Source organism: Aethalodelphis obliquidens, unplaced genomic scaffold, assembly GCF_003676395.1.
Source record: "Aethalodelphis obliquidens isolate GAN/ISIS:26980383/991018 unplaced genomic scaffold, ASM367639v1 scaffold8, whole genome shotgun sequence".
NCBI lineage: Eukaryota > Metazoa > Chordata > Mammalia > Artiodactyla > Delphinidae > Aethalodelphis > Aethalodelphis obliquidens.
Window position 1 is genome coordinate 22903405 of NW_020837952.1, and position 24184 is coordinate 22927588.

The following is a 24184-nucleotide window of genomic DNA, read 5'->3' on the forward strand; positions in this document are numbered from 1 at the left end:
TAATTCATACACAATTCACTATAGGGCATAGATTTTTTTTTAAAGGTCATACACACCTAGTTTATGAGCCCCTCAAAAAATGATTAAAATTATGAATCCCTCTACCACCCCAAAATGTTCACACTCAAAAGTTCCGTAAGTTCAGGGAATCTGTACAACAGATCCAAAATCCAGGTTAGAATTTCCTGCCATACACAGATTAGTGTAAAGCAAATTAATTCTCTACTTAACCACTTTAGTTAAGGTAATCAGAAGTAAAAACAAACAAACAAAAACAAAAACCTAAAATACAAACTCTTATTTCTTACAATTAAAATTAAGATGTTGTCAAGGTGGTGAAATAGCTTGGTCAGCTAGCCTCCCTGCAACTCCACATCTCAAAAAAAAAAAAAAATCAACCCTGGAAACTTTAGAACCATGAAGCAAACAACTATTTCTCACACACTCACACACACCATCACACCATGAGCAATTTCTGAGTAAGACTGAAGGTTGTCTTTCACTGGTACAGACAGGGTGAGCTGCAACTTGGAAGGCAGGGATGGGGGTAGGTGGGTGGTGGTGACCAGAGTGGGCAGCAGTGAGGACAAGGTGGAAGAAAGCTTTTTGCAGAAAACCTTTAAAGTTCTACACTTGCCTTCAACACTCACTGCCTGTCCCCTTCACCCTTCACAGAGCCCAGTGCCATTGCTCCTAGGATAACATGAAGAGTTGATGAAAGCTGGACTGGCTCAGAGCCCATAAGCACTCACTCTTCCACCTCCTCCAATCCCAGAACAATGGATTACAACCAAAGGAGACTGGCTCCTCCCAAAGCAGCCAAGAAAACTGCCTGTAATTGTCAGCCAAGTCTGAGTCTGAGGTGACTGGAGCTCTCCTTAGGCTCAACCAGTCCCCTTTCTCTTTCGCCATGAGACTGTTACAGACGGAAGTCTAATCTCCATTCCTCCCTTAATACTTATTACTAGAGCAACTGATATCGCCCAGTGTGCTGGAGGTATAAGGCCAAAATAACTAGACACTTGAAGAGTACTATGAAAGAATGAAATATTTAGCATCTGAAGCATTATTAAACAAAGGATTTAAACAAGAATGTAAATACATTTAAAGCGTTGAAGAAAGATACATCTTAACTCTGAAACAAGACCAAGAAAGCTAAAACAAGGTGGGAATATTAAGTATGAAAAATACAGTTAACTAAAGTAACCAAAAGTTGGACAAACAAGGTATGTTCAACTGAAGAAAAAATCCATGAGGTTTAAAACCTCTTCAGAAAGGCAGCAGGAAAGACAGACAGAAAAGCTATGAGACATAGAGGCACTGGTGCCAAATGAAACAATAGCTGAAAAAGAGAAGGGAGGTGGATATCTGAGGAAATGAGGGTAATGAATTTCTCAGTTACAGAAACATGAAAGCCCTTATTCGAACCACTAGACACGTTAATGAGATTGATGACTATCAAAGAAAAAAGAAAATTCTAAAGATATCCAATGAAAAAGCAAACAACCTACAAAGGAAAAGGTATCAGAGGGATATTGGGTTTCAAAGAGAACACTGTAGACAAGAAAAACTGAATTTTTAAGATATTTAAGAACTTTGAACTTAAAATTTTCAGATATGAAGGCAAAATAAAAACTGTATAAAGTATATGAGGCTTTAGGAAGTATGCCACAGATATTATATTCATGAAAAATAATTTTGAAAAATAATTTTGAGGAAGTAAAAAAAAAACCCAGATGCTATATAACATATGGGTGAATCAAAAATATCTTGATAAATTTTATTGTTGCCTTGAAAGAAAAAAAAAGAGGCCTAGAGGAAGTATATTATTGGTGAATTTAACAGATCAATAGGGGTAAATAAACTGAGGTATTAGGTTATGATCCATTTTACCATAATAACAAAAAACAAAATGCATTAACTTTGAAACCAGCAGAAGACAACTTGATCTTTTCAGTGGAAAACAGAAAAGGAGAAAAAAGTACCATAAATTAGATAATAAGAAAAGAGAAGAGCAATTAACTCCAAAACAATACCACTTCTAAGAAATGTAAAGTTTGAAATTACTAATAAAGAAGAACACGATCATACTAGAGTAAGATACAAGGATGGAAAAAGACACGCCAGATAAATAAAAACCAAAACAAAGCTGGAGCAGCTATCTTAGTATCAGACAAAACAAAATCTATGACACAATCCACAACTGACAGAATTATAGGATGAGAAAGATAAATTAAGAAGATTTTTTTATACATTCATCCCAAAAACTGTTAGATCAAGCAGTCAATCAATACGCAAAAATAAAGAGAATCTGAACAATACAACTAATATGCCTAAGCTATTGATTTCGGCATATAAATTTTCATACTTATTCACACAGCATTTATAAAAACAGTTTTATGGCCGTAAAAGAGACACATTAATTTTTTTAAATTAAATGAACTAAGCAGGCAATTAAGAAACTGGGAAGGAAATAGAGCAAACCCACATAAGGAAGTAACATTAAAGCCAGAAAAAAAAAGCAATAACAAAAAAAAATGCAAATGGAAAATCAAAACATTAAGATTGAGACAACTGGCAAAACTAATGCAGATACAAAATACAGAATATGAAAGGGAAAAATCAGATTTTTAAAAATATGAATTATACACTAATCAATTTGAAACCTAGATAAAACACATACAGTTTTAGAAGAACATAAAACTCCACAATTGGCACAAGAGAAATTGAAGAGGTCAGTTAGTATGTTATTAAAAAAAGAAAAAAAAAAAGAAAAAGGATAAATTCCCCAGGACCTCTAGTTGCCAAATCCCAAAGGCCGAAGTCAATTTTTAGAAGAGTTCCACCAACTGTTCAAGGAATTCCTATCTTATACAAGTTGTTCCAGAAAACAAAGAAAAAAGTAAAAGCAATCTTGTTCATTTCTAGGCAGTTGAAATCTTGACTCTAAAATCAGGGATAGAGTGAGTGAGTGAGTGAGTGAGTGAGTGTGTGTGTGTGTACAGGCACACACAAGCTCTTTTCACTAATAAATAAGTTTCCTAAATAAAGTGAGAGAGTGTGTGTGTGTGTGTGTGTACAGGCACACACAAGCTCTTTTCACTAATAAATAAGGACCCTAAATAAAGTGTGTGTGTGCATGTGTGTGTGTGTGTGTGTACAGGCACACACAAGCTCTTTTCACTAATAAATAAGGACCCTAAATAAAATATTAACTGCCCAACTGAGGTTTCCAAAACCATATTTAATATACAATTAGTAGATTCAAAGAAAAAGTCAAAAGACCATCTGAATTGATAAAGGAAAAAAGGTCATAATAAATCACAAACAGACACATTAATGAAGAGATTACATACTCATTCCTGGTTAAGATAAGAAATAAGACAAGGATGCCCATTTTTAATGCTAACGTTTAACACAGTATTGAAAGTCCTGGCTAATGTTACAAAGAAAGAAAAATAAACACGCAGTGTGGTGTAATGTGGAAGATTAGAGTTAAAACTGCCACTTGCAGATAAGATCTTTGGGGCTATGTGAGAAATAACAGAACAAATTACTATACAATAAGAGTAGCAAGGTTTCTGGACACAAGATCAACTTTAAAAAAATAATAATCAGTAGTACTCCTTTATCAAGAACAGCCAACCAGAAAATACAACAAAAAATACTATTCACAACAGCAACACAAATATAGAGGAATTAACCAAGAAGAAAACTTTGTAATAAAAGATACAGAATATGATCTGAATAAATACAAGGATATGGATGAGACAATCTAATACTAAAAAGATATTGGAATTCTTAAGAAAATTCTAGTTTTTTGTTATTTTGAGGGTTTTTGTTTTTTTAAGAGAACCCTGATAAACTTACTCTCAACCATACATGGGATAAAGGGCTACAGATGGTAAGATCAACCTTAAAAGTGTGTCCCATGGTGGATGAGGGGTGGTAGAAGAAAGCAACTCACCCTGCCAGATATTAAGACATACTATAAAGCCAGAGTAATTAAGTGGGACAATGACAAAAGAACAAGCAAAAAACCAATGAAGAAGAGTGCTGCTCAGAGACAAAGGTGTTTGTAAGAATTTGATATACAGTAAAGGTGGTAACACAAATAAATGGGGGGAAGCATGAACTGTTTAGTGAAGCATTATAAAAACTAGCTCACCAAAAAAGAAAGGAAAGAAAGATGCCTATTGAATATGAAATACAAAGGTGATCTCTAAAGGGATTAAAGACCTAAAGGTAAAAGGTAAAACTAGTCAATAGGAAATGTAGAAGGAGTAAGGAAAGACTTATCTTCAGAAGAACAAGCCGTATGTCAAAAAATTTAACAAACATAAAAATTAAGGATTTGTTTAATAGAGGACACCATGGACAAAATTAATAGAAATGACAATAGATTATTTACAAAGTCTAAAACTGATAAGGGATTAAAACCTAGAATACACAAGGACTCCTACAAAACAAGAAAAAGACAGTAAACCAGGGCTTCCCTGGTGGCACAGTGGTTAAGAATGCACCTGCCGGGCTTCCCTGGTGGTGCAGTGGTTGAGAGTCCGCCTGCCGATGCAGGGGACACGGGTTCGTGCCCCGGTCCGGGAAGATCCCACATGCCGCGGAGCGGCTGGGCACGTGAGCCATGGCCGCTGAGCCTGCGCTCCGCAATGGGAGAGGTCACAACACTGAGAGGCCCGCAAACCGCAAAAAAAAAAAAAAAAAAAGAATGCACCTGCCAATGCAGGGGACACAGGTTCGAACCCTGGTCCAGGAAGATCCCACATGCTGTGAAGCAACTAAGCCCATGCGCCACAACTACTGAGCCTGTGCTCTAGAGCCCATGAGCCACAAGTACTGGGCACGTGAGTCACAAGTACTGAGCACAAGTGCCACAACTACTGAAGCCCACACGCCTAGAGCCCGTGCTCCACAACAAGAGAAGCCACAACAATGAGAAGCCCGTGCATGGCAACAAAGAGAAGCCCCTGCTCACCGCAACTAAAGTAAGCCCACGTGCAGCAACAAAGACCCAACGCAGCCAAAAATAAATTAATTTTTAAAAAAAGATAGTAAACCCCAAAATGTGAATGGGCAAAAGGGTACAAAATGAGCAACCTAAAAGGCTCACTCGCAATCATTATGAAAGCAAGCTCAACCCATTAGAAATCAGAAAATACAAGTAAAACAAAATGAGCCTGCACCTCTTAGATTGGTAAAAACAGAAAAACTATAAAGCTGAATGATGTCAATTGTTGGCAAGGACACAAGGGTAAAGCGACCTTCACATACTGGATACAGGCATTGCAGAAAGCACCTGGAAGTACTGAAGGTCTACATATCCCATAATTAACAATTGCACTGATAAGTACATATCCCAAGAAATTCCTACACAGCTCCTTAAGAGGACATACACAAGCGTGAACAACATCACAACTGAATTCGTGTTGATGAAGCTTGGAGACAAACTGGATGACCATCAAGGAAAAAGCATATAATAAAGCATGGTGGACACACATCACAGAGTACCAGGAAACATTTAGAAGCTAGAAACTAATGACGAGAGATACATATAGACAGCAATGTGGAGAGATCTTAGAATTATAAAGTTATGTAAAAAATTATAAGCAGAATAAGATATTTGGGCTATTATTAGTGATTTATATCACCAATGAAATAAATAAGAAATCTGTATTTCTTTTAATTCTGTGCATTTCTAACAAATCTCAGAAATGATTTAAGATCAGTATACTCCCTACGGAGATGAACCAAAATAAACTTTAAAAGACCAACTCTAAACCTGTACTCAGCAAAATTTTAAACTCCCAATAATCCTATACTAGATACTAATGAACACTAGCTTTCCATTGTGACATACATTAAGTCCCAGATGGCCTTAAAAATATACACCTGCAACGTTGATTATAGAAAGATAAATAAGGACTATGAAAAAGAAGAACTTGTACCTTTCAATGTATCCTGTTGGTGTTTCTACCAGACCATCAAGTCTTTCTTGAAGGGCTGCAAGAATCTGAGGATTTTGCATCATCTGAACAGTCAGCTGACGCGCTTTGAAAAAAAAAAGGGCATTGAAAGAAGGATTTTATGAAAATGTATCATGCTATTTGAATAGGACAATCCAATCATGAAACTTTCCTGACTAGCTCATAAATCGCTGGTATGAGTAGAGACGAGCAGCAAGCTAAAGAAAATTCACTCTAGGAAAACCCAGTGTACAGGAAAAGTTCAGATTCTAATGATGTCTAACGTACACCATTTCTCAAGGCCACTGCCACAACTACTATGAACATTATCCTTTCTTTTCCTACTACCTTGTTTTACCCACCTTGTGTTTTGGGAAGCTCAAAGATTCATCCAGATGCCTATCTATGATCCTTGATAACCCTTTGAAGTCAAACAACACATACAAGAAAACTGCAAATACAGTGACAGTTTCAAGCCTGGGACAAAGATGGTCAAATGAATCTGAACGTTTCGTTGATGCTTGTATAATGTGCTTGTGGGTATCTGAACAGAGAAAGTTAACAACTGAGATAGTCAAAAGTTGTAACTAAAGCCAAACAAAATTTGGTTATTAATGGCATCTAAAAATTATATTAAATCTAAAAATAACCTAGATTTATGCAAAACAAATTATTTTGCTATCTTATTTCCTCCATCAATACAGACTTCACCAAAAAATTACGATTAATTTTCCCAATTTGTTTTTAAACATCAATTTACTTCTAATACTGATTTTATTATTGGATGAGTACAGCTGTGATAACCAACATGCTTTCAGAAATACCAATACTGGCCACTAAAGATACAGTTCTGTATCTTTTAAAAAAACGCTGCACAATGAAAGCTGAAGCTAGAAGTTCAGCAGTCTTTTCAGAATAAACCTCATTCTGTCTTAAAAATGAGAAGTTGAGGGGCTTCCCTGGTGGCGCAGTGGTTGGGGGTCCGCCTGCCGATGCAGGGGACACGGGTTCGTGCCCCAGTCCGGGAGGATCCCACATGCCGCGGAGTGGCTCGGTCCATGAGCCAAGGCCGCTGAGCCTGCACGTCTGGAGCCTGTGCTCCGCAACGGGAGAGGCTGCAGCGGTGAGAGGCCCGAGTACCGCAAAAAAAAAAAAAAAAAATTGAGAAGTTGAGTCATCTGGTACGTTGATATTCTTGGCTCCTAAGCTACAGGGCATATCCTAAAGCAGTATAATTCCCCACTACCATTATTACCCCCTTTAAAAATAATTTGCTAAAGAAAATTTTGAAATGATTTTGTCTACATTTAATAAATGTCTCTTTTTGATCGGTTGGAATGGATTAAAAACAGACATACACACTACGTATTTTCTACATATTAAATACTAAACATTTTCAAATAAGTCTAAGCTAGTGTTATTTAGAAGCACCACTAGAAACAACTCCTACCACCACCTATAACGTACCTAAATTGAGACATATCTCACAGGCAACTGTTTGACAAGCTATGACATCACTCCAGCAGTAGAGCGTACACACAGTGACTTCTGCTAGGTCACTACATCCATTCCCTCCTCGCTTACTACCACTCCTCTCCATCTCCAGCTCCCTCTGCCCCTCCCTTCCTCCCTCCCTCCCTCCCCCTCCCCATCCCAAACATACATTTACACACAAAACTGTTACTGCAGGTTTGGCTAGTCAGTAAAGTGGACAAGTATCCAAAAAGAGAATATTTACTACTACCCTCCAGAAGACACGCGCCAACAATCACTGGCTCCTGAAGGAATTTAAAATAATACCTTTGATTTTTGTTTCTTCACCAGTTTCTTCTTCTTCTACTTCTTCAACATCATCCAAATCTTGATCAAGTTCAGACTGTTCTTTGCTATAATATTATAGTATCACACCAAGGTTCAAATATACCAATTACCCAAAAAAAAAAAAAAAAATTATAGAAAACTTCAGTTCATTTTCTAGGTGAATATTCCTCTTTCAAAAATATGAAGTAGGAAATCCAAAGGGTGATTCAGTTTTCTAACTTCATATGTAAACAAGGACAAATTGGAAATACTTAAAATTTCATTTAAAAGCATATGGTCTAATATAAGGTTTATACTCTAAGCTTTAAAAATGTGGTTTGACAGGTTGTGATTCAGAGGATGTAATGTCAGAAAGTATGTGCTTTCTACCCAAATCCATTGGTTTCATTCTTCCTAGTAACAGCACTCTGATTTTATATGAGATGGTAATAAACCAAGCTAAAAAGTCTACATATCCCAGCCTACCTTTCAGCTAGATGTGGCTATATAACCATCTTTTGGCAGTAAGGTAAAAAAAGAGGAATGTAGAATTTTATATATATATATATAAAGCCTCCTTAATAGAATGGTAAACAGCTGGAACCCTTTTCGATATTGCTCCCTCCCTAGAACAGGGATATGATGGCTAGAGCTCCAGCAGCCATGTTGGACCATGAGGCATCCTAGAGAACAGAACTCACCAGCTAAGAATAAATTAAGGAGTCTGGAAAAACAGAAGGATCCTGGATCCCTGGTGGCTGTGGAACAACCACGTCAGCCTGTACTTACTATCTTTGGACCTTCCTTTTTTCTTCACTTCATAGGGGAGATGGGGAAGAACAGTAAAAGTTAAGAAGACCTGAGTCTACTTCATGCTTAGAGTAAAGCCAGGAGGATGGACCATTGAAAGAGAAGGTAAAAAGTAATAACATTCTTCCCATTTCATCTTGAAAATCTAGTTTTTAAACATGAGATTACAATCAGCATTAAAATGGGGAATTAGGATATCTAACTCAACATACAGATCATCATACAATTCCTTGTGTTATTTTACATTTTAGTATGGTATTTGGTTAGTCTAGAAATAGCATTTGAAAAATTAATTTTTCATATAGGAACTATAAAAAAGGTCAACTGTATTCTGCTAGAAAAATCTGTTTCTGTCAACAAAGGGAAAAAAAAAACAGCCTTCCCATCAGAAACAATACAGATTATTTTGGGAATATCTTTTATTCACTATAAAGTTAAGCATAAAGACAACATGGAACAGCTCTTCCTCCAGTGCCATCTCATTCAATCATTTATTGAACATCTAAAACTTAAAGCTTTAAAACAGAAGTCCACAAACTGTGTCATATGGCCAAATCCAGCCCAGTCCTATTTTTGTAAATAAAGTTTTATTGGAACACAGCCACATTAATTTATGTATTGTCTCTGGCTTCTTTCACACTACAACGGCAGAGCTGAAATAGCTGCAACAGAAAACTCATGGCCCAAAATGCCTGAAATACTTACGATCAGGTCCTTTAAAGAAAAAGTCTGCGGACTCCTGCTTTAAAGAACAAGGATCTTCCTCTTCCTCCTACCCTCCTAAGAGCTCACAGGCATCCAATAGTAAATAATGGGGTGGGAAGCATAGGGCAGAATCAAGCTACCACAACCAACTTACTCTTTTTTCGAAGTTTAAGACAAAATGAATGTTAGATGACAGACTGCACATACACATCTGATCTTAATCCTTCCAAAATCTCCACTAAAATTATGACAAAGGGGTTTTTAAACAAATACTGAAGGACAAGGAGACAAAAAGCAGCAAATTCACCGACAACTGAAATCTAAGTCAGCAGTGGTAGAGCTGAGAACGAGCCTAAACACAGAATCTTAAAAAGGACACTTCTAGAACTAGGGCTTGGGGGTGAAGGTGGATAAAATAGGGAGAACTAAGCAAAAACTAATAAACAGTTAAATCCTTAGATCCTCTTTCTCACTCTAGCAGAACAGTTTCTTCTCTGGAAAGGGAACTGGAAGCTCAGACTAGAGGATCACAGATATATACATACTACTGATAGAATGCTGAATGCAGAGACCCCTCCCCAGCTGCCTTCTCCCAAGTTAGTTCCCAAATGTATGGAAGCCGTATCTTTACCCCAACACTCTTTACTGGGGTATGTGACCAGCCCAAAAAAAAATGCCATTCTGACAGTGGGGAGTCTCACAACAAATGTCTGCCCTCGTGAGCCCACATTAAAATCCTAAATTGAAAGCACTCCCCCCCTCCCAACAGTCAAATTCGCCAATTAAGTTTTAAAAAACATCCTTCAACTATGCATTTCCCCCACCCAGTCTTAAAGAGCAAACAAGTATTACCTCCTATTTGAGGAAAGCCTCCTACATGGAGACCAAAACAGGAAAGAAAAATTTAAGACCAAACAGACTATACAGGGGAAAGAACATCCAGAGAAAAGATATTACAATCAGTGAAGTAAGAACAAGATGCTATAAAAATAGGAACAGAGAGCAAAGGAACGCTTGAAAACTAAAACAGAAATTTAGAAACTCAATACAAGAGTTAAAAGATAAAGTTTCTTCAGCTTTGCCCAGAAAGAAGAGCAAAGAGACAAAGATGGAAACTAGGACAAAAGGTAATCACAAGAACCAGTCCAACATATAACAGAAGCTCCAGAAATAGAAAATGGGAACAAGACAATCAACAAAATAAGTCAAGAATATTCCCTAGAACTGACAGCTATCAAGTTGCCAGACTGAGAGTCCACCACTGAATGCCTAACAAGAGATTAAAAAAAAAAAGACCTAACAATGTAAAAATTTCTGAACTCCAAAGCCAGAGTAGCTTCCAGAAATAGACATACATGTCTACGTTTTTTAAAAAGTGTTACATACAAATGATCAAGAATTATGATGATTTTGAACTTCAACACAGCAACACTAGAAGCAAGGTGACAATGGAGCAATGCCTTCAAAATTCTAAAGAAAAGTGATTCCTAAATTACAATTCTACACCCCAAATATCAAGCAGAAGGGTAAAATAGTCATCTTCAGTCATGCCATCTCAAAAGAATTTACTTCCCTTATACTCTTCCAAGGTACTAAACCAAAGAAACAAAAAAAGAAAACATGGGATATAGCAAACAGCACCCAAGAGAGGAGAGACAAAAGGAAACCCCAGGAAGATAAAATAAATCCACAATGACAATTGGCAACCAAGGTCAAGCAATCCACACTAGAGCAGTGTGATTCAGGAGACAATCACTTTGACAGCCATTATCACTAAAATGTCTGCTGCCACTCTTCTTTTTATGCTGAAGACAGTATACATGGGAGGATTGGCCAAATTCGTATAAGTACTTGAATGTGTTGCCCTTATGATATAAGTTTCCTGCCCTCCCACCTCCATGTTCTGCTGCCTACAACAGCTGTGGATAATCACATCATAACCCCTTCATCCTGAAATGTTCTGTTTTACCTATTCCTGAGTTGGCAGACTATTGTGAAATTACAAACAGCAACAAACAGTGCAGGTCACCTCATTCTCCTTCACCATACTTCTGCAAGACATCCATCCACACTAGAACCCTGACAGATGCCAACTTCAATAAACCTATGTTTCCAGGATGTATGACCTTGCCCAATGACTTCTCCAAAATAAGCCCTTGTAAAGACTCAGGAAAGCTGAAGCCAGTCCATGACCCAGATACTCCTTTACTTTTTATTTTCCTACCTTGGACCCTTCAACTAACACTGCTTTTTTCTTTACACAGCTAAGTTTGTAACTGCTATTCAGATTTTCAAAAGTAAACACTGATTAAGAATTTGTAGGTTGTAAAACTCTAAAGAAAAACAAAGAAGTGAATTAGACAAAAGGCAAGATAGTACTGACACCTCTGGAGAGAAAAGGAGGATGCAATTGACAAGGGGCACACAGGGCTTCTAAAAGTAATGATCCATTTTTAAAAACTTGTACACAAGTGTACTGTTATTCTTTAAATTCTACACATAAGCTTCACACACTTTTTATCTTATATGTATGATACTTTACAACGCAAGTAGTAAAATCTTTGAGAAATGGTAAAAATGAATTCTCCAAATATTTATGACTCATTATTGTGCTCAGCACTTCCCTAAGAATAAATACTGACAAACGGTTTACTATATTTATGACAGTGATTATGTATACTATATTTTGTCTTGAATACATTGTACCCAACTTTTAAAATAGCAGGCACTAAAGCATGTCATTACCATACATTTTCATAGTACATAATTTGTACTGCTGTTAACTACATCACACGGTACAAAGTGATGCCAAATCTGAAAAAGGAACCAACTATCTGCCACTTACTTGTCGATGTCTGCCATGTTGTATGAACGCCAAATATCTATGGAGAGAAACATCAATGTTAAAAAGAAAGAGCATACGACTTATTTATAACCAATAAAAACATTTGAAACCAAAACCTTTAAATGAATATCACGTTAAAACTATTTCAAGAAAAAACACGGAACACAGACACTAGTCACTGAAGTAATTTTTCAGAGGATGCTGCTTACAAGTTACTACTTGGCATTCAGAATCTATTGGGCAAGGGTTTTTACAATAGCACTGTTGGTGAAAATCTAATGTATGCTAGAATCACAGGAAAGGAACAATACAAAGAGTCTTTATTCAAATTCCTTTAACAACCATGAATGGTCAATTTTTGCTTAAATTTCTGGGCTGCTTAGTACCTCACAGATCAAACCCAGTTGATTTTTTTTTTACTTTGACAAGTTTTCACATATATATACACCCGTGAAACCATCATCAAAGTCAAAATAATGAACATATCCATCACTCTCAAAGTTTTTCCCCTGCCCTGTTAGAACACTTCCCTTCTCCCCCCATTCCTGCTTCCCACCCCAGGCAACTGTTGCTCTGCTGTCACTCTAGTTCATACTTTCTAGAATTTTATAGAAATGCCATCATACAGTATGTACTTTTTTCCCCCCAGTCCGGCTTCTTTCATTCAGAAAAATTATTCTGAGATTCATCTATGTTGTAGTATTTATCAAATATTCATTACTTTTTATTGTATAATGGTATTCCATAGAAAACATATATTCTATTGTACGTTTAAATATTCAGCTGCTGATGGACATCTGGGTTTTCTTTTGGCAGGGGGCTATTATAAATAGAGCTGCTATGAGCATTTGTGTATAAAAGTCTTTGTGTGGACAACTGTTTTACCTCTCTCAAACCCACTTGATTTTTACAGTATTAATTTTTATCAAATTCATGTTAAAAAGTTAAAATCTGCCACATGCTGTACTGTACTCATTATGCTCCCCCTGGAGATCTTTTTTTTTTTTTTTTAGTTTAATAATTCTTGTTATCAAATGTCAGCCCTTTAAACTATTTAATGGCAGTTATAAAAAGCTCTGGTCCCAATCTATGTCAAGTAAACCTTCCTCATCTCCGCGAATGTACCTCATGTCACATCACTGAATACCACCACACCCCCAGCCTACCCCGGATATGCTGGCACACTGTCCATAATGTTCTTGGTTGTCAGACCTGAATACTGTTAGGACTGATCAGAGCATGTCCTAAGTTCTTTTGTACTATAAGATTAGTATTAATTTAGAGAATACTGCTTTTAGAAAACCAAAACCTTATAAAATCGATAATAAAAACCTGCTGTACAAAAAATAAAATTAAAAAAAAAAGGAAAGCCAAAACTAAGACAAAATGTGTTACACTGAGCCAGAAAAATGGCTGAATGCCATAGGTAATGCACAGATTACTTTTTAAAAAATTAAGGTTAGAATCCCACATTAAAATCAATTTTTAATCTTTTAAAAATTAAAACCTTAGTTTAACTCACAAGATGCTACAAGATGTGATTCCTCATACCAACATGCTTAATATGCTTTTCACTTAAAGAATTAAGAGTTACTGATTTTAGCAGTGAAGTGCTTTCATTTGGAATAGTATTGCTGATCCAACATCCACCCTTTAGACAATTTAGAAATATTTCTTCCTAATGTATCCTACTCTATTTTATACACTTTGTTTGCTGTAAATAATTTCTAACAGCATTGATAAATTTCTCTAGTGATGCTGGTTAATTAGCTAGCATTAACAAAACATTTATCAAAAAATTATGAAGATACTAATTCAAAAATAAGAAAAATATTCAATCAGTCAAAGAAACACAAGCGGGATTCAAACTTGTCTACGAAATCAGAGTAAGGATTTTCTTTTAATGCAGGGAAAATTATGGTGAATATGCATTCTTAAATATGGCTAGTGTTCCTTTAAACCATTATCTTTCTGGAGAGCACTTTGGCCATGGGAATAACAAAAGCCTTAAATATGTCCATCTCCAGCCTTGGTTATTCACTTATGAGAACCTACCTTGAAAAAAATTAAAGGGTCTCAGGGTCTGTAAATGTTTCATGCTCGCCTAATAGGTTCTTCCCAGTCCTACACATTCTTTGGCTCTCAGCTCAAAGATTTACTTCTTCAAGACAGGACAGGCTGGCATTTACTTCTTCAGAGATGCCTTCTCCAACTTGTACATCCTGGCTAAGTAAGATTTCTGGGTTGTACACACTCCTATAAAGCTCCATTTCTTTCCATCATACGATGTCTCAAGTTTGTAATTATAAATTATTGTGATTATTTGACTAATGTCTGTCTCCCCACAACTGACCAGGCCATAAAATTCATGATTACAGGTATTATATCTGCTTTTTCCAATCACTGCATCATATCCTTCAGAGGAGTATAGAAAGTATACAAAGCAGTATACAAAAAAAACCTTAGTATTAATGTGCATACAATGGAATGCTGTGCAATAAAAAAATGAAGCAGATCTGAGTTGATATGGAAAGAGCACCAAAGCAGGGGTAAAGGATGTATGGCAAAATCCAATCTGGATATATACGAATGTGCATACTCATACATGTACATACTTTCTTGTGAATAAGACATTTCTGGAAAGATACACCAGAAACCTAACAGGAGCTACCTATAAGAGAGAAAAGATTGGAAGTAAATGAGAACTTACGTTTCATTCTGCATTATTCGGTTTTCCTATACAGATACTTATTTAATAACATTTTAGAATTTGCCGGGTTGAATATACAGTGTAGTAAATCCAGCAATTATCAAAAGTATGAAACAAAAAACACCCAAAACTTCTAAATTCAAATTTTTATATCATTTTAACATGTTCACAGAAAAATGGTTACACTTCTACCCTCAGTGTCCACCTTGTGGCATTACATTTAGAATTCAAACTCTTATAATGAAATTCTTTTGATTCTTTATTACAGAGGATTCAAGATACAACAAGATGGCATTCACTTCTTCAGAGATGCCTTCTCCAATCTGCGCATTCTGGCTAAATTAGGTTTCTTGGTTGTATACACTTTTGTGTTTTAAAGAAAAGTATGCCAAATTTTGCAGTCAGATCATTTGGGTTGACACCAGCTTTGTAGCAATCTAGCTCAGGCAAACAACTTCTGGCCTTATTTCATCATCTTCAAAAAGCAGGAGAAAATTTTTCCCTCATTGGATTTCTCTTATTAAGAAGCAAATTCATGTAAAAGATTCGTGTTTGACACCTAGTTAACACTCAATAAACCCACACAATGTTTTTCGTTCTGTCCATTTTGAATTACCCTTTACATGGGGTCAGTGTTCCTGCAAAATAATTAGCTAGAATGATGGCTAAAAACAGCTTCTTTCAGTTTTGACAAATGCAGACTGACCAGTAAATGCACCATGGCAGTATAAGATGTTAACATTAGGGGAAACTGGGTAACGGGCATACGGGAACTCTGAACTACAACTTTTCTGTAAATCTAGAATTACAAATAAATCAAAAAACTAAAAATAAAGGAGCTATTCCCATACCCAGATTCAAAACCAAGGAGTGGACGCAAAAATCTGCATTTGAAATAAGAAACCCAGCTTCTGAGGCAGGTGGCCCTCAGACATTCAGATCACACTGAAAAACACAAGTTTAGGTTAACACCTGCATTGATTTTTTTTTTATTGCAGTCAACAACATTAAGTAAAATCAATGAGAATTTTATTTATCAGACATGAAATTGCTTTCTAAGAGTTCTGAAGAATTTCCACTCCTGGTAGTGACAAGTTAGATTATTCAGACCAACTCTACCAATGAAAACTAATTAAAAGTACAGAATAAAATATCTGTTAAAATCTTAAAAGCATGGGAAAATGTTAATAAGATAGTAAGAAATTACTAACACAAAACTGAAGGCAAAACAGGAAGCAAAAGGATAAGTAGAAGGAAGCTGCTTTTGCCCTGAGGGCAACTGCCAATCAAATTTGAACTACTGTCTGGTGAAACCAAAAGCCCTGGACTTATTCAAGGTAGGAAATCTTTATAGCAAACCTCCCAAATTAAGCAGGAACCTCAAAGTGCTATATTCTCAGAGATAATACACAAGTCCTCCTGTTCAAAAGCCCAAATTCACCTCATCTGCACTGCACCCAAAACCTTAAGCTATGAGCTTAAAGCCATCTCAGCATTCCTAGGCACCTGCATATCCAAATGTAAATGAAAGGTGCCTTCATCCTAGACCTTAAATAATTCATAAAGTAATTTTCGAGAACAATAGGGGCAACAGAAAAGAATACAACAGAAGCCCATCCTATGAATGGACTTAAATATTGTCAAAAAGACCACACAGAAAAAACAATCATGCTTATTAAGTTTGAAAATGCAGTGTCTGTAGCAGTACCTACAAGAAACAGTCATTTACTAAATAAAGGTGATAGAGCAAATCTGGCAAAGAACTAAACAGAACTTCTAGAAATAAAAATAACAGAAATCAAACTAAATGGGCAGGTTTAACAGTAAACCAAACACAGATGGAGAGAGAATTAAGTGAGCTGGAAGTGAGCTTAGAAGAAATCTTCCAAAGTATGGCAGAGACTAGAGGATAAAAAATACTGAAAAAGCATTTTAGGACACAATAATGTCCAAAAAAGATTTAAAACAAGTTCTAGGAGTAGAGGACAGAATGGGCAGAATATTTGAAGAAATAAATAGCTAAGAATTTTCCAGAAGTAATGAAAGACAAGCCCTACAAATTCCAATCAGAATAAATAAAAAACCCACACTTAGATATATGAGTGAAAATGTAAGACAATAGGGACAGAAGTCACCTCAAAAAGCACACAGAGAAAAGACTTAGATTAACTTCAAAGGCACAAAAGACTGACTACTGTTTTCTCTTCAATAGACACCAAAAGACAACAGAATGTACTGTGTGCTCAATGTGCTGAAAATAACTACGGATCTTAGAATATTACACCCAACCAAAACATCCTTTAAGAATGAAGGTGAGGGACTTCCCTGGTGGCACAGTGGTTCAGAATCCGCCTGCCATTTCAGGAGACACGGGTTCAAGCCCTGATCCGGGAAGATCCCACATGCTGAGAAGCAACTAAGACCATGTGCCAAAATTACTGAACCTGTGCTCTAGAGCCCACAAGCCACAACTACTGAGCCCATGTGCCACAACTACTGAAGCCCACACACCTAGAGCCCAAGCTCCGTAACAAGAGAAGCCACTGCAATGAGAAGCTCACACACCACAATGAAGAGTAGCCCCCGCTTGCCGCAACTAGAGAAAGACTGCGCGCAGCAACGAAGACCCAACACAGCCAAAAATAAATAAATTTAAAAATAAGAATAAAAGTAAAAAGTTTCCTTCAATTAAAAAAAAGAACGCAGGTGAAACAAATATCAGGCAAAAATATCTCCAGCACTCTCATTAATAAATGCTATTAAGTATATTCTTCAGGCAGAAGGCAAGTGATCCCAAACACGAGATCTAAAGATACAAGAAGAAATAAGAGGAAATAAGGCTATCAGCGTATACCTAAACAAATATTTTAAAAGACATAATATCACCACTGTGTAGTGTTAAATTTAAACTACCATAACACTGTCAGTGGTGAGAATAAGGGGGGGGAGGAAATGGATTATTCTAATGTTAAGTAAGCATGTTATAATTTCTAAGGTGACTCCAAAATTTCAGAAAGAGAACATGTAGCTTCCGAAGTACAAGGAACACCAAGTAAATTATACCTATTTTTACATCAACCTAAAAGAAAAACAGGTTTTGGACAAATAAAAAGTACACACACACAAAAATCAGATTTAAACCTAATCATAGTGATTACATAAATCAACTAAAGGCTCCCTTTTAAAACTGTCAGACTAGATTTAACAAAATCCAACTGCATCCCACTTATAAGAAACACATCTACAACGTAAGAATACAAAAAGCTTCAAAGTAGAATACAATCCTTAACCAAAAGGTGGTATCACTGTTTTAAAGTTTAAAGAGGTTAAAGTTTACGACAAAAGGTTCAACCCACTACCCAAACAATATATGTTACAGAAGATCTCAATGGAAAGACAGCTCATAACATGACTGAAGGCAAATCTTAACCCAAGAACTTGAACATGAAGAAAATCTTCCACTGGAGAAAGAGGGGGAAACAAGTGATTCAATCAGACCATCATTTGATTATTCTGTGGTCTTATAATAGCTAGATGTCCAGACATCAAATGACCTACCATTTCAGTGTACCTGATTCTGTTCTCCTTACTTTCAATGAGAAGGAAAGAAAGCTAATATTCATGGAGCTCACTCTGTAGAAAATTATTACATGCTTTCCTCTTATTTGCAGATTAGTAAGCAACTTGCTCAGCAACACACAAGTGAAAAAACTAGGAATTAAAATCTGACTTCCAATACCCATGCCAATTCCACTATTCCAAAAGCCAAGGGGCCTCCCCATCAGCCTACTGCTACATAGATTATACAGTAACCTATAGTTATATTCCTTTACAGAAAATGACTACTTCATGGTGAAACAGCCAATCATTAAAAACTACAAATGTTTTAGGAATTCCCTGGCGGTCCAGTGGTTGGTTACGACTCCGCACTTTTACTGCCCGGGGTGTGGGTTCGATCCCTGATTGGGGAACTAAGATCCCACAAGCCATGCGGCACAGCCAAAAATACAAAAGTAAGAAAATAAGAATTAAAAAATAAAAATTTTTAAAGAATTAAAAAAAAAAAGAACTACAAATGTTTTAAAGCAAAAGAGTTCAAGGGAGCCAGTAACATCCCAAGGAAAACATTTCCCTTTACTTCAGACCTCATATCTCATTCCAAATGCATTTTAAACAAATCTGTATTTTGGACATTGCTGTTCTATTAACAATTTCGGTGGTCCAGGGGCTCAGTACTTTACTTGATTCCAGCACAACACATCTCATTCTTTATGCTTTTTTCACTTCAGGGATATCAAAAGTCAACCTAGAAGTGACTTTTGTATTACACTCCCAAGCCAAATGAACTCCTATTTGAGAACACTGTCTTCTGTTCAAGGGATCAAGGGATCATCTGACCCAACAGCAGAGAAACATACTGATATTTCTTGAAAATTCACTCAGCATTAACAAACTAAAACAATTTATTCACATATCAGACATATGTTGGAAGAAATCTTCAGGATTGTAAGTGCTTGAACTTTCCCTTGAAGCCCATTGGAACCCAAGCAGGGTGCTTTTAAATTCCCAGCAGATGTATACAGTGTAAATTTAAGTCAAGGGAACTCCCTTTAAACCAATATAAAATCCTTATTATAAATCATCATTGTTCAATTATGTAACCTTGGATAAGTTCTTTAACTGCTCTGTACCTCAGTTTCCTCATCAAAATGTTGATACCAGCTATCTCCAGGAGCATTAAATGTGTTAATATACACACAGAGTAAAACATTGCCTGAATAATCATGCAAGAATATTTTCTGCCTGTTGTGCTCTTCTTATGTACCCTCTTTACCTGAGAAAATAATTCAAATTAATAAACTCTTCAAAATTATAGCCTCCTTTCCCAAAAAAAATCACAATGTACAAAACTTCTGAGCAAGTAAAAATACATCAAACTATGTAGCAGTAAAAGGCACAGTTGGTAACCAGAAGTGTAGAGGCCACTTTCCATGGCAAGCCCAGTAATGTGATCTAGTGGGCTGCAGTCAGAGTACTAAGCAACTTACTTACAAGGATGAGTGAAAGCAACCGTGCTCACCTTCTAACCCCTACTCTGCCCAACAGGGAGAGAACTTACTCAGATGAAATTAGTATGAAATGGGTCTTAATGTTGCCGTTTTAACAAATTCCTTCATGTAAAGAAGGTTATAGATACTACACTATCTCCCACTTCCCCCACTTTCTTTTTCTTCAGGGCACTCATCACAACTCAACACTTTATATCTAGACAACCAATTTGCCTGTTTGGCTCATGAAATAAGGTGTATGTCCAAACAGGAGTTAAAATATTTACTCAAAGAATCAACTAAGAACACAAGTAATTACAGGTTTGATTAGACTTGAGAATATGAATAGATTGTTCATTAGTTTTCTAAATTGATCAGGGTTCATCCCCTTTCATTAATATTTCAAATTTACAATCAAGCAGAAAATAAAGTAAGCAAAGCAGTATGTTGACATCTTCATACCTTTAAGTCAATCAGATTCTACCTTTTTTAGCCCCTTTTCCTGCAAAAGGACACTGTATGAATACATTTTGGGGAGTTTAGAATCAGTCAGTCATCTCGAGGCAATATGGGCAAGTTGAGTAAGTAATAAAAGAAATAGCACCTGGATTAAATTAGTTCTGGTACAAGTGTTGGGTGTGTTTTTTTTTTTTTATCTCTAGAGTACAAGGGTGTCACATTTAGTATTAGCTTAGTAATTTTCCCTGTCAATAGGTCCTATATCAAAAATAGGTACTTTGCAACATATACATTTTATCAAAGTTTTCAGAGTGATATAAAAGGACCAGTCTTCTTAAAAAGTAAATGGCACATTTTAGATTTGTGCCGTTAATTTGAACTCAGAAAACTTAGAAAGAAGCATGAGATTTAGCCCCAGAAGATCACTGTAAACCTCATTTACCAACGGTCAGCTTTAAATAAGTTTTTCTAAATATAAGGTTTTTCCCTTAGCCAAAGGTGTATTACTAAGTACGTATAGAAGTAGGATTAATTAAAGCCGACAAGAAAATAGGAACTAAATACTATTCTGCAAAGGTATTTTGATGCTACGTATTTTCAAAAATGGCAAATTTCGTTTTCCAGCTCAGCTCTCCTGAAATCAGGCAAGCAGTTTGAAGTTGTGAGCTTTTAAAGCGCAGTCCTTACAGTATAATCAGACAGTGAGAGAATAAAATTGGGGCTCCTTGAGGACATCATGTGCCCGGTTCTTGTACTCGGAAAACCCAGCCCTCCCCTAAAGGACCTCATTACCCGTCTCCCTGCCCTGCCTCTTTTTTTGAGGGCAAAGCGGGCGCACTGACAAGGCAGCAGACTACACACTTCGCTCAGTACGTTTACATTGACGCCGCATTCCACCCCGTAATACCTCCTCCACCATAACCCCACTCACCTTAAAAACAAAACAACTGGTTAACTATCTTGGACTGGGAACGTGAACAAAGGAACTAATTTGTAAGAAAGCAACAGAAGTCCTAGAAAAATTAAAGACATTGCAGGCCAAATCCTTTACTTCCACCTTAGAACTGTTCAGGCTTAGACTGATTAGGATCAATTCTCCCCAAATAAAAAACCCTGGTCAAGATAACCATCCTAATTCTAATTTGTACTTGAGACACACAAAAGAATCTCTTGTTAATAACAACTAACGTAAGCGCTTTACACCTGTTAATTCTTTAAAATCCTAGCAGTGGAGGTCCTGCTTCATCATTCAGCACCTAACGTTCACACTTTCCTCCGGTACCAATAAAAAGACTAAGACCAAAGAGAAGCAGGGAAGAGTTGGAAACCCAAGGGCTGGACTTATTGGCTCACTATTCATTTTCACGTCCCACCATCTCCACAACTTCCAGTAAAGTAGGGACAACCAGACAGGGGTCTCCAATCAGGCCCCGCCGGCGACCACGTGCGGAGGGAAGCCGCCGGGGGTTTCCCCTCCCAGACCCATCGCCGCCTACAGTGGGCGGGGAGCCTAGGAGCCTCGCTGCCTCCCCGCCCCCTCCCCGCCCAGGGGCCTCGTCCCCTCACAGCCCCTCCCTCCCATCGGAATTCGCAGCCTCCGCGGTTCTTTCCATCCCCCAGCGGCCTCCCTCCGAGTATTATTTTTGAGTGAGCGGGGGCGTCGAGGCGGCGGTGGGCTACAGACCTGGGCCCGGGCCGCACCCCAGGCGCCTGCCGGTCCCTAGTGGCGCAGCCGCCGCCTCCTCCGGGCGCCCGGGCGTCGCCGCGGCCTCGCTCCCGTCCGCGCTGAGAAGCTGGTGGAGCTCAAAAGCTCGGTGCAGACTAGCACGCGGGCCGCACCGACCCCCGCGCGTGTCCTGATCGGTTCCCCAGAGAAGCGCCGGCCGATCCCAAGGGCCCTCTCCGACTGCGGGGTCGAGACTCCGCAAACGGCTCGGGCTCTGGCCTCACAGGACGGCCCCGGAGGCCCGGGCGGCCAGCAGCCCCCGCTCGCGGTTCCCCGTCCCTTCACCCCTTCCCTCCGCGCAGGCCGCCTCTACGTCCCCCCTTCCCCTTCGAGTTCCCGTCCGTTACCGGTGGGTAGCACGGGGAGCCAGGCGGCCGGAGCTGCGCAGGCAGTGACTCAGGGCGGCGGCGGGAGGAGCAGAAGGCGGCGCGGCGAACAGATGGCGCTAAAAAAGACCCGAGAGCCCGCCGCTCGCGCTCATATACAATTAGCGTCAGCACGTAGGGCCCCCGCCACCGCCCTCCCCCTGGCCTCGCCGTCTCCTAGCAACGCGAGCGGGAGGCGGGTCCAGGACGGGTTGCCTAGCAACAGAACCGTCCTTCTTTCCCCCCCGCGACCTCCAAACCTCCCGCGCCAAGCTTGGGTTCCTCGGGTTCCCGCCTCCGCCCCTTACTACGCCTCCAGCCATCTCTTTTCTACCCGCTTCGCTGGAAAGGAACTCGCAACCCCTTCCGTTCCCGGGAAGGGCCCAGACCCGCCAGCCTCGCCCCCCGCTCACCTCGTCCCCCTTGCGTGGTACTGGGAAGGGTGAGGGCAGGGGGCCAGCCACCGGGTCCCGGCTTGCCGCATCCTAACGGCGAGCGCTCCTTAGTTCCCGACGCTGTCACGGCCTAATTCCTGCAACTCTCCGGTCCCCGGTAACCATTTTCTCTCCCCGCCCATTTTTCCCCCTCAGAACAACAGTTCTTTCCTTCTAACCACTTCGGCGGCGTCTTCTGCTGGTTTTGCTTCTCCTAACTCAGTGGGTATCCGTGGCTTCCGGGGATGCTCTTCATTACTACCTCTCCATCCTTCTACCAGACTTGCGATCCTTTAGGACTTTCGATGGATGAAAATAGCATGTTTGTGTATTGTCTGGATGCTTTATAATGAGGACAGTGTTGTTTCATCTTTTTGAAAAAGTAAATCCCATGTAAAGCCTCAGGGCCTGTGAAACCTCATGGCTATTTTTCAGTTGAAGCTGGATTGACTAATATTAACTCTTAAAACAGTGGTTCTCGAAGTGTGGTCTGAGGGTCCCCAGACTCTTTAAAAGGGAAAGTCAAAAGTATTTCCATAATAATACTAAAATGTTATTTGCCTTGGCACTCTCATTCTCTCATAAGTGTAGAGTGGAGTTTTACAGAGGCTACATGACATGTGATATGGAAACACTGAAAACAGAAGCAAATATTAGAATCCAGTCATCTGCTGTTCAACCAGATGTTAAAGAGATTTGCAAAAACATGAAACGATGCCACCTACTCAATTTTTTTTGTTTTGAAAAGTAGTTACGTTTCATATAAAAGATTTTCTGTTAAAATGAAATGAAATAACGAATGTTTAAAATGAAATAACGAATAACTACTCTTAAAATTTCTTAATTTTAATTTCAAATATGATAATATAGGTATCTATAATACACATAAAAGTTCTTGGAGTCCTCAATTTTTAAGAATGTAAAGGGGTCCTGAGATTAAAAAGTTTGAGAACTATTCTCTCTTGTATTCCTTGAAACTTCTAACTGCTTAGAGTCATCTATTGTAATTCTCATGTTTAGCAGCAACCCCTAATCCATTTTAGAGGATATGGTTTTTTCCCTCGGCACTCCCCAACCTCATTGAAATTAGTTGCCTTTTCCACTCTGTGCTACTGAGTTTATCCATTCATTTTGGGTTTTCTTATGTGATTATTTTGTTTTTCTCAACTTTCTGTCTTCATATACATCCTACTTGACAATGATGTAAGGCTAATAAGGATTATAATCACATCAATAATGACTCCTTGGGCTTCCCTGGTGGCGCAGTGGTTGAGAGTCTGCCTGCCGATGCAGGGGACACG

General features: G+C 38.3%; 1 protein-coding gene across 6 annotated transcripts in view; it reads right to left on the reverse strand.

Annotated features, from left to right (window-relative positions):
• NAP1L1 (nucleosome assembly protein 1 like 1) overlaps nucleotides 1-22586 on the reverse strand; it is a 34204-nt gene extending 11618 nt beyond the window's left edge. For 4 of the 6 annotated variants that reach the window (XM_027107068.1, XM_027107067.1, XM_027107069.1 and 1 more), the window contains exons 1-4: nucleotides 22432-22559; nucleotides 12142-12178; nucleotides 7782-7867; nucleotides 5964-6066 (exon numbers count right to left, since the gene is read on the reverse strand). In XM_027107068.1, the coding sequence (XP_026962869.1) occupies nucleotides 5964-6066; nucleotides 7782-7867; nucleotides 12142-12158 (206 nt within the window). In that variant the 5' untranslated portion in view covers nucleotides 12159-12178; nucleotides 22432-22559. Of the gene's footprint in view, nucleotides 1-5963; nucleotides 6067-7781; nucleotides 7868-12141; nucleotides 12179-22431 lie in introns of all 6 variants that reach the window. The other 2 variants (XM_027107066.1, XM_027107071.1) reach the window with 2 other exon arrangements.
• Between the last annotated feature and the right edge of the window lie 1598 nt (nucleotides 22587-24184).